Below are 11,499 nucleotides of genomic sequence, written 5' to 3' on the forward strand. Positions count from 1 at the left end.
TCGTGTAACAAGTTAATTTCATATTTTATTTTACTCGACATATAAATATACATGTAGCAGTCATAAGTTTTTTGTGTTTTGCGCGCGCGGCGGTTACGTATACATGTTAGACGACCGATACTTAAATTACATGTTTTGTTGAACACCGTAGTATTCAATCAATTATGAGTTCGTGCTTTTGATACCGCGAGGCTTCGCATGATCTGCTACAATCTATTAATTATTCTTTAATTCATTAAAAAGAATGTCAAAGATTTTTGTGAATACAATCTTATCAATGATAGGAAGAAAAAGAGAAAGAAAGAAAGACAGAGAGTACTTTAAATCTGCATAAATGATTGCATCTATATATATAATTCATTCTCGTGATTTCCCTATAATAGTTCAATCAATGTCATTCACTTTTTAGAGACGATAAAGCGATTTGTACATTATTTACCAGTTATTTTTTATATCATGCGATGCATATTGCTATGCAGTAATATATTCAAATTTTTTTCAACGATTTTTTTATGTCAAAATTTAAATTTACTAAATGTAAATTCGTATTTTTTCTACTATTTAATATAAATTATTTCGTTTTTTATTTATTTCGGAAGTTCTATAGAAATTAAACACTTTACAGAACATATGTAATTCTTTTGCGACATTCATAGCAGTTGACCAAATACTTTATATAATTGAAGAGCGTTCAATACTTGATTCGCTCTTGAAAGAACTAATTCGCCAGTATTGTGCTAGCAGTAGAGACAATGCAACGATAAAATAAAGCGATGGTGGCTTACTGTGAAAAAAGGGATACGATAGAAATATGCACTGGTCGAGATCAATAATCTTGTACGGAATCGTAATTGTTATACGGAGGTGGATCGGGACGACCCTCTGGAATCCGGTATTTCTCCTCCACTTCCTGATCGTTATCATCTTCGTACTTGACCGCGGTGAAGTATGAACCGGACGTCGCAAATGTATTGCTGTAGTCTGGATAATCTGAAAGATAATTTAACACTCGCATATTCATTCTTTCGTTGACCTTTTTCAAAGATATCGTCGAGGTTTATCTCTTTTATCAAAACTTACCGTCCAACGGTTCTTCTTTGATACGGATCTCTTTCGTATCCTCGTCCTGACGATCGCCGCGGTCCTTTCTGTCCCTGCGTTCGCGATCCCTGTCCCGCTTGTCCCGCTTACGATCCCTATCGCGCTCGCGATCGTTGCTTCGCGACCGTCGCCTCTTGCGATCCCGATCGCGTTCGTTTCGATCACGATCTCTTCTGTCGCGCGGGCGTTCGATCTCTTCGATATCGGGATCCGGCAATCGATCGCGACTTCGCCTGCGTCTGCGTTCACGCGATCTGCTCCGAGTCCTTCGCTTACGATCGCGCGATCTGCGACGTTCCCTATCCAAACGGTCGCGATCCCTGAAACAATTAGACGACAATTTTTATACATAATTTCTTTCACATCTTGTTAATTAATATTTCACACTCCTTGCCACTCACCTGTCTCTGTCCAGGCCACGTCCCGAGGTTTCTCTCTCACGTTCCAAACGATATCGCTCCCGTTCCCTCTCGTTATCTTCCCGCCCTGAATGCTTGATGTTGACATCGGGACCACCTCTACGAGTCCCCCCTAAGCCGCCGCCGAGTCTCCTTGGCAGCCAGCCCTTCACCGTTCTCGCCCGCTCGACATCCACTAATACTCTGCGGCCGTCAATTTTCTTACCATCCGCATGTTTATATGCAGCTAAAAGATTACCGATCAGAAATTACTGTTCGCCGGTAAATTCACGCGCCTAAATGATTAGTCTACGAAGTCTACAGTCCCAACGAAAGGGCAAACTCCAAGAGAAACCTAACAAATGGGATGATTCCTGGGACTGCGGATCCTGGAAGTGGTCGATATCAAGATCCTAAATTGTCTGGATATTAGAATCGGGCGTTATCTGGACTTTGAGAATCGTTCGTTCACAAACACAAATTCCACGATTCTCGCAGCATCTCTCCAAGCCACTGATCCTCGAATCCACCAGGTCTTCGAACGTACATTCCAAGACTCAGAGTTTCGAAGAGATAGCTTCTAAGAATTCTCTGGTATTGAACCATGGATTCTGTGGTCCAATAATTTTCGGACCTACGAAACCTCAGAAAAAGTCAAAAGACCAACTGAAATTTGCCTCAACACAGATTCTCGGATTCGCGGACTAACCGGACTAATCGAATTTCTAGTCTATATCCGTGATTTCGAGAATCGGTGAGTTCCCGAGATTTCAACCCTATAATTAAACAGTTCTTGGATACGTGAGTGCTTCACAATCTGTAAATTGAATTTATTATTAGATCCAAAAAGGATCGTCGGTTTCGCAGGTCCTTTCTCAAACAAACGTTCTAGATATCTATTCAAATAGGGAATCGTAAGAAGAAGAAAGGAAGAGAATCGACTGAAATTTGCCCGCATCATTGCGGGATAAAGTGGAATGCGTACCGCACTCGTTTGAAAGAGAAACAATAAACCCTAGAAAAGAGATTCACAGATCTCAAGTCAATAATGACATTGCGCCGTTTCGCTAGAGGATCTTCGAGAAGAAGTACTTGCTAAAGTACTGAGGAAACATTCTCCATCCGAATCGCCGACGCCAATCGTCGCAGCAGGATCAATCAGACTGTATGATTGTTGTTGAATATTGTGGATGATGTTGGGATAACGAGGTAATGATACGAGCTGCAACCGATCGCGCGCACATCCGGCTTGCCGGCACGCGCCGCGTGTGTCGTTTTACCAGGTAAAATGAAAGTGAAATATTTAATATCTGATATACTTCTGCGAATTACAAAAAAAGATAAGATTGTCCTCATATCACGTGGAATTCGTGGAACATTTTCTCCGAAAGAAACGCGTTCGAAATTAATCGAGCGTTTTCTTACAAATTCGAGAATTAGACTTTTAAGTAGAGAATACAAACCTTACCACAATCACACGTTTGTAAATCGAGTAACGTATTAAAATCTTTCTCTTCCTTTTAGGAAGTATTATTTCCTCCGAAGATCCTGGAATACGCAACACGGTCCCGAAGTGCCAAACTCAATTACATTTTTATTTACTGCATCCTAAACTACATTTTACGACGTAAAACGAGGACGCGTACGCAGGCCGTAGCCGCAACTGCACGACGATCGGAAGCGAGTAACGCTCCGGCTCTTTTAAAGCGGCTTAAAACTACTTGTTTAAGATCCAAAAAAGTATAGCAAATACAAAAAATACCTACCGCGGCTACTTACGTACGGAAGTTAACACAAAGCTTAGAGGTACGGTCTAATTCGTGAAATGAACTCGTAAGAGACTCGCGAGGAGACTACTCATTGCGAAGATGCCCAGTCTTCATACGTTCGTTCGTTCAATCTCCGAAGAGGTTTACATTTGCTTATTACCTGGTGCGCTTTCATTTCGTTTTACTTACGATTCAAACCGTGCGCATATTGTCGTATATACTTATGATACGTGTTACAGTGATATCTAGCAGTAAGTTACATTTAGCATAATGTTAAGGGCAAGTGTGCCCGTTCGCTCAACTAACCCGACATCTCCCTGACTCAAGAGAGAGAGAGAGAAAGGGAGAGAGAAAAGAGAGAAAGAGAGAGAGAAGTGTCGTTTATTGGTCGTTATTTCCGACGTCGCATACTGCACGATCGTAGATCCGAAGATCCAGCTTTGTAGATCAAAGCCCACGGTATTCTAGGTATTCTCGGATATCGCGGGATCCGAAAGATTTTAGAATCAACGAAGGCCAGATATCCACAATTTCGACGACACGCGGAAAAATTAGGATCCACCGATTCTACAATCCGCAAGTGTTGCGTTGCATATACGTTATTTATCCGAGATCATGTTTTCGCAAGAGAGTGATATTATAAAAACAAGTGACTGATACCGAAAGAGAAATTAGTATTCTATATCGAAATTGATATGTTCAAGGACTGTTTTAAATTTTAAATAGCTTTTTTTCCAGCAGATATCGAACAAAAATCGAACATCCTTGAACTGTAATAATATTTAAACAAAATCTTATCGAATACTTTATACTATGCTCTCCGTCTTCGATTTTCATGCAAATCCTATGTTTTACATCTACCAAATCGAAAAAATTATATATATTTTATATCGATCATATGGCGCGATTATCTAGGAATTTAATCCCTACATCTCGTGGACTTTTCGAATCCGTCATTAAAAACTATAAGTACTTTCAAAAGTCTACTGCGTGATGATATAACTGGTAGAAAAAATAAAATTCAAAAATGCACCTTACGAATAAAATTGTTGGAAAAAACGCGCAGGCTAATCGCACGTTTCGTGTTAAGTGTGATGATACACATCGCCGGATGTAAAAATTCGTCCTATTTTTAGGATATTAACATCATGGTACTAGAAGAACTAATGCCATTCTACGACATGAGGGTAGAAATAGATGCATGTTTGCATGTAACACCTTAATTTTTCTACCTTCAAGCCACAGAATTACAGTGGTTGTGTCAATTGCGAAATATCCTGCTATTCGTGTCTACGAAACGACAGATATGTGTGCAAAATACTCTGATCTACATGTTCATTGTATTCATTGATATAAATGGGTAATGTGTGTCCCTGAACCTTCATCCTAAAGGCCCACCAATCAATTTCAATGTAGAATGCTAACTTTCACGCGATTCTTGGATCCGTAGATACTAATGTCCGTAAATTTTACGACCTATAAATGTTCTACGAACCGATTATAGCACCATGAATCCTAGAATCCACAGATCCACGAATCCATGAAGTTTTTTTCTACTGGGACATGTTCTAAGAGAAAAAACGGCGTCCGAATGTGTATGTTTATATATATCTCAAAATTCCGGGTCGGAAAATCTCGTAAAAAGTCTTTGGCGGGTGTCATCACGGATGCCCGTTTATAATCCGATTTGAAACCGCACGTTTGCTCGACAAAATCAGACACGATAAATAGGATAAGCAAGTAGACGCTAACAAACGTTGTTGTATGTTGGATCTTACCACACATACAAACCTATCTTATCAGGCAGGTTCAGGGATTTTGCATGGAATAGTGAACGGCACTAGTTGCCGGCAGCGGCCACCACGCTGTACCAAGAACAAGATAAAAACTGCATTAATCAAAGACAGCCAATAAACGTTCACGTCGTTTTTTGTTTTTGTTTTGTTTCGTTTCGCTTTTACCATATTTATGCATTTACAGAACGGTATTCCTGCATGAGTGTGCGTATGGCGGGGACCCCCCCTCCCCAAACGGTACCGTCTAGATTAAGTACCAATGAAAATGAGTAGCCTAACTATAGCCCTGCCCCCGTAATATCTAGCTGGAAGTGACGCTAAATAAGATGAAATTCCAGACTATATGAGGCTCATTGAGCTTCGCGACAAGAGTAACATTTCTTTTTTTTTCTTTTACCTTTCTAAGTTGTTGCTACTTACAGTGCATATCTCTTTCATGCTCATACTCAATGAAAGCATATCCCCTAGGCTTGCCATTAATTGTATTATGTGTTACCACAATCTGCAAAAAGAAAACAAAATTCGGTAATAAACCTTAATTAAATTCTAGTTAAAAAAAAAGTTTATTTTTGGAAAAATATTTACCTTTTTTACCGGTCCATATACTTCAAATTCTCTTCTCAGTTTGGATTCTGATGTGTCGTAATTCTGTAACAACAGGAAAACAAACATATGTTAAGATGTATTCTACATAGCTTAATTATATATTTGCTGAGCGTTACATAAATAACACTTACAATTCGAGCTACAAAAAGAGTCTTAAAGGGATCTGCTGTAACATTGGAAATTCCAGCTGGATCCCATACTGCAATTTCTTGTTCAAGTTTATACGCAACTTGCTCCGCACGTTCTCTACGTCTACGCTCGAGACGTTCTTCTCGCGTCTCTACACGCAGAGGTGGCGGAGTATCCTTAGGATCCTATAAAAAGAGTATGTTTTTTTCTCATTAAAAATATTAATAAAACAAAAGAGAAAATAAAAGGAAATAAAAAACAAATCTTATCTTAAGCGACAACAAAATTTCAATGATAATATAAGACTAATTCCAGATTTACAATTTAAGATAAGAATAAATGGATGATATTCTTGGCTATTGGGAGGAATGCCTAATAATAATATAATAATATTGTAAATTAATATATTTTATTTTAGGCTTCCAATGTGTGTCGATTACACTAGTCAACAATTGACAAAAATTTGTATCCTGCTTTATTTTTTAATTTTTCCATTTATTTATATGTAAATAAGCCAAATATGGCCAGAAAAACTATCACTTAGCCTTCATTCAAAAAATACAGATATACATAATACTAATAATAATGCATACTTGAGATATTAAAAAATTATCAGATTGAAGTTATCAGCTCGAACAAATTCAGATGGAACTCTATTGAAAGCCATGTATAAATGGAAAACATGCAGTTTACATACAACATAAAGAAACAATCCACATGTATAAACATGACATAAATATATGCAAAAGGAGTATAATAGTATGTGAATATAGTAATGCAATCGACAAGATGACCTTGAAAAAAACGTAATGTGCTCTTACCTCGAAACACTTCAAAAAGGACCCGACGCCGGCGTAGCCACCGTTCTTCTTCTCATGCGGCAATTTGCTCGCGGGTGGCAAATACGGAATCGGCTCGCGCGGCGAGAACAACGCGAGCAAATTCGGCGGTAGAAACTGCGTCATTTCGGCGAAACGTCGCGAGTTACCGCACTACGGCTGTAGGCTGTATCGTCGTATCAATTTATTCACTAAGTAAGTAAAATAAACGGGATTGACGACATCCTCTCGCACTCAACAAGATGGCGATCATGTTAGGCCCGCCGCCAGCGCCATCATAAGGTACAAGATTGATTAAGCTGCATTTACATGTACAGAAAGAGTTATTAAAGCCGGTATTCATAGGGCGGTATAATCATTTCATTGGCTGCGTTCGAAAGTCGATTGTGTAGCTTGGATCGAGGTGAAATTACAAAAGTAAAGAAATTCACTAGAGTATCTATGATTTTATTTGTCGAAATTTAGTAAATCTGTTCACTTTTGTAGGTAATTTTTACCTCGTTTCAATATTATGCACAATCAACCTCCATTAGAAAAGCAGCTCATTGTCAGTGAGCGCTCAGTGATTCTTTAATATGAAGCAGGACCCCTATTCTGTAACTCGTAACGACAGTGTCGGTATCGTTACGTTGTCGTTGCGCAGGTATACTATATGGAAAAAAAGCTGCGCAACGACGACATAACGATACCGACACTGTCGTTAGAGTTACAGAATAGGGGTCCAGGGGCCCGAATCTCTAACGACAAACGTATGCGTAACCTCTGCTCTAACAGAAAAGCTGCAAGCTTATTGGCTAAAAACTGTGCGATAACCAATCAATTTGCAGCCTTTCTGTTAGAGCAGAGTTTTGTACGTTTCTCGTTAGAGAATCGGGCAGACTCTTATATAGGGACTCTAGCACTAGCACCTGGCGAATCGGCGAATGGTTCATTGACTGCGAGAACAGCCAGTAAGCGCGACGAGCTTTGAGGTTATAGTTGTAAATATTGTTTAATATTTCGCTATTCGTGCACGGTTCTGTGCAACTTCGTACAGGGAGATATAATCTTATCTCTTAATGAGATTAGTGTGCTTCGTAACACGTTGACAGCGTGCCACTGTCTCATCCGACGCAATTAACTGTAAACATCGTTACGTGGTCGTGAACACTAAAAGCGTGTGTTTTATCGTGTCGGTTTTGACATTCTTTTCTTTTCTTTTTTTGTTTAAAAGTGTTCTTACATTTATTCTTAGATTAATTTTTTTAGATATATTTTAAGTATATTTATATTTATTTTATAATTTTATATTAACAATAATACAATGTCGAGTGAGTGGCGTATAACTCGTATTTATGATAGGTGTATGTACAAAGACTGTACGAATACGAGACTTTCTAAGCGTCTATTTAGATTTCCAATGAAAAAGGATGCGAGATGCGAAATATGGATACGTAATACAGGTAAGTGGTTGGAGAATAAATATTATTTTTTGATATATTGTTATGCTGACAAAGGAAGATCTGTGTATGTATCGCGTAATTAATTATAAATATGTCGATATTAAGACCTCGGGTTCCCCAGCGAGAAATGACCCATCAAATGATCTAATTAGACGTCTATAGACGTCGATTCGATGGGTCATTTCTGGCTGGGTTTTTGCGATAAAACATAGTATATTACGTTAAAAAGGGAATGACCCAACCTTATTAAACACGGATTTTGTCTAATTTATAACATATGTTGTATTACTAAACTTCCACTAATGAACAATAACAAATTTTTATTTGACCTGGCTATCTTTATTTATTGTAATCGTCACAACGTTTTAACTGTTGGTTTTGGTCAATTATAATTGTCACGATTTTGTCGATCATGGGTTTTAGCCCTTTTTAATCGATTTAACTTTCAATGTTAACAAACAACTTTTCTTTTAAATCACTATAAAAAAAAAGGCGATGTTCATTTTTTCAGTTACGTATAATAATTTTTGTTTCATTAAACAAGGTTCGAGAAAGTGATTAAAGACTTTTCGACTCTATTTTTTATTATAAATGTTAATATTAGGCGCGATTTACCGAATACTTAGTATAACATTGCATTGCAATGTTACATTTTTAAGTAAACGTGTAATCGTAATTTTAATATGTAGTTTCTTATATTTCTGTTGCAGGAAATACCAAGTTGGAGAAATTTTCTCCCGCTACCCTTCGATCGGCATCATTGTGCGAAGATCATTTTACTGCCAAGTGTTTTACAAACGCTACAAAAGAACGATTGATACGGAATGCTATACCAATTCCATACAATGACACAGGCTCTTCCGCAAATTATACAGCAGCATTTTCACTCGATAATGAAAACGTGATGGAAGTAAAATTGCCTAAACAGTCTGCATTGCGTACATATAAACGTGCTAATTTAAATTTTAATGTAACTGCGGAAGAGGAAAATATAATGGAATGGGTGCCTCTCGAGCCATCTATGCCACCCACAGATGATCAACACCAAGATAATTGCACGCAAACAAATAATAAAGATACAAAAATAATCAAAGATCTGAATATGGAAAATCGACATTTGCGACAAGAATTAAGGCGCCAAAAATTTCTCCTGCAACGTATGTCAGAAAAGTATAAAATATCGAAAACTAAAAGCAAGTTTAGCGTAATATAATCTCATTTAAGAGATTTCCACGTTAAAACTAAATATTTTCAAATCAAGAATATTCTTTTTCTCTGGATACGATTGGAAATTAATTGGGGTCTTTCCAATCTCGCATATATGCGAGAAAATAATATACAAAAAGAATATAGAGGAAATAGCCCTACTTTGAGCAAATAAACGAATATGTCAAATCTTTTGTACGTACTAACATTTTGCACCTTACGTATTTCACCATTGTGGTCAATGTTGACCACTTACCTTATCATATCCAGTTTTTTTTTCGGAGGGGACAGATCGGACTTTTTGTCGCTCCTAACCATATACAATCTAGTCGCATTTCGACCAGATCAGAAGAAAGGAGAAAATTATCACGTTTTTTATAAAATTTCGAAAAATTATTACTTTAATTGTTAAAGTATTATCTTACTTTTTGTTTCTACTTTGTATTTCTAAAAAATATTTGTTACTTTAATTGTATAAAGTAGAGTTGATCTATGTAACAAAATTTGGAAAACTTAATTTCTTATGTACTTTAAAATTTTATTCAAAAGTTATATATATGTAGAACGCGGCAGATCGTCAACATATAGTTCGATGAACGATAATGAGTTCTTTCCGTAATCCGTTTTAGCCCATCCATTTCAAGGCAACAAATCTACGAAATGTAATTTTTTTATAGTATAATTTATTGTCGTAATTCGACATGTTCCGAGATACAATGACTCTATATTTGACTATATATATATAATCGTAGATTCGTTACCTCAATAAAAAAAATTTTGACTCACCAGTCCGATGCGCAACAGGCGGAGTTATTCGCGTAGCTACGATGATTCTGTAATATACAAACATAAAATTCAAATTAAAGAAGCGTTTAAAATGACCAATATTTCAAAAGATAATTCTTACGCGCTTCTAATTTGTCTTTCAATAAAATATTTAGCAATATAATTATCTGTTTATCGAAAAAGATCTTACAAGAGTAAAATTTTAGATAATTTCTCTTTCTCTAATTATTTTTAACTTATCGAGATAAAACAATTTAAATAAATGAAAAATAATTATTATGATAAGAAATAATACTCACCCCAGGTTGCTCCGCCAGGACCCGATGCCTCTCCTAGGCCTCCTCCTCCTCTCTGGACGTCAGGCTTCCTCCTCTCATCGCACAGGACACTCGCGAGAAACACTCGCGGATAATAAACTACAATCGCGCGCGGACTAATTATTAGTAAAAGTCTTTTTCGCGCGATACTGTACGACACTCCCGTTTAGAAAAGTCCTTTAAGCCTTGTGTCCACGATGCTAGAACTGCGTCCGAGTTTCAGTTTAAGCCAATGAAACTGCTGCTTTTCTGTAAGAGCTGCAAGTTGATTGGCTTAAACCGAAACTCGGACGCAGTTCTAGCATCGTGAACACAAGGCTTTAGTCCGATTACTTGAACGGCACTCCCGAGAAGCAAACGCGACGAACCGGCTGCGGTTCGTTTATTCAATTAAATCGGCGAACGCGAGGGTACGTTAGCTTCTCCGTCTTTGGATTTTTATCCAAGCAGAACAAGTGTTTTGCTTGGGTGAAATCCTCGTACTGGGTACTGAACCTTTATTCCCACCTCGCCAAGGTCGTACCCATGAGAAGGAAGTACTTTACTTTGTAATAACGTTATTCATTCCGACAAACACCTTATATACACTCGGAAATTGTTGAACACACACGGCGCGTACTCGCGTAGCAATTATTCCCGCGGCCCGCGAAACGAGGAAGCAGGAATGCCAATCACTGAAACGAGCGCGTTCCGAAAACAGCACGAAACACGGTGACGGGCGCGCGCGGAGCACAAACATTTTCTACCTGTACGAAATTCCTCCGGAGAATGATAATTGAGTGACTGACGCAGGTAACACTACTCCGAGCGTTGACGGAAACAAGTGGCAAGTCCGCTCATCGTCAGAAACAACGTCGAAAACGCGCTGTTCTTCGGCAATTTTCAAGTTCAACGGTCGCGTCGCCGGCGCCGCTAGTATGGCCGGAGTAGTACGGACTGCGCGGTGCCTACTACACCGCCGCATCGAGCCGCCGCGCCAGCGGCGCGGAGCGGCGGAACGTGATTGGCCAGATCTAGGGACTCGACTCACGAGCCAATCACGTGCGACCTCTCGCTCGACTGTGCTAGACTGTGCGACGGCACGGCGCGCGCAACGCGCAAGCGGCGCAA

At 38.6% G+C, this 11,499-nt stretch overlaps 2 protein-coding genes across 2 annotated transcripts; one reads left to right on the forward strand and one right to left on the reverse strand.

Moving 5' to 3' along the window:
- Positions 1-6,895, reverse strand: LOC112467532 (U1 small nuclear ribonucleoprotein 70 kDa-like). The gene is given in 9 exon segments (XM_025036210.1): positions 1-990; positions 1,081-1,421; positions 1,503-1,746; positions 5,060-5,086; positions 5,089-5,133; positions 5,485-5,566; positions 5,650-5,712; positions 5,802-5,984; positions 6,621-6,895. Coding segments are annotated over 9 exon segments (1,293 nt in total). The 5' UTR covers positions 6,765-6,895; the 3' UTR covers positions 1-826.
- A 669-nt stretch (positions 6,896-7,564) lies between these two features.
- LOC112467531 lies at positions 7,565-9,479 on the forward strand. The gene is made up of 3 exons (XM_025036209.1): positions 7,565-7,588; positions 7,980-8,080; positions 8,791-9,479. Exons 2-3 carry the CDS (start codon positions 7,984-7,986, stop codon positions 9,291-9,293), a joined length of 600 nt encoding a protein of 199 aa, XP_024891977.1. The 5' UTR covers positions 7,565-7,588; positions 7,980-7,983; the 3' UTR covers positions 9,294-9,479.
- The last annotated feature ends 2,020 nt before the right edge of the window (positions 9,480-11,499 follow it).

Source organism: Temnothorax curvispinosus, unplaced genomic scaffold (genome assembly GCF_003070985.1).
Source record: "Temnothorax curvispinosus isolate PA1 unplaced genomic scaffold, ASM307098v1 QBEX01017496.1, whole genome shotgun sequence".
NCBI lineage: Eukaryota > Metazoa > Arthropoda > Insecta > Hymenoptera > Formicidae > Temnothorax > Temnothorax curvispinosus.

What these genes read in the sequence shown, in the direction of transcription:
- LOC112467531 (XM_025036209.1), top strand. Translation starts at nt 7,984, where the DNA reads ATGTACAAAGACTGTACGAATACGAGACTTTCTAAGCGTCTATTTAGA. An exon ending in AATATGGATACGTAATACAG is followed by an intron (nt 8,081 to 8,790) that starts GTAAGTGGTTGG and finishes TTTCTGTTGCAG; the next exon opens with GAAATACCAAGTTGGAGAAA.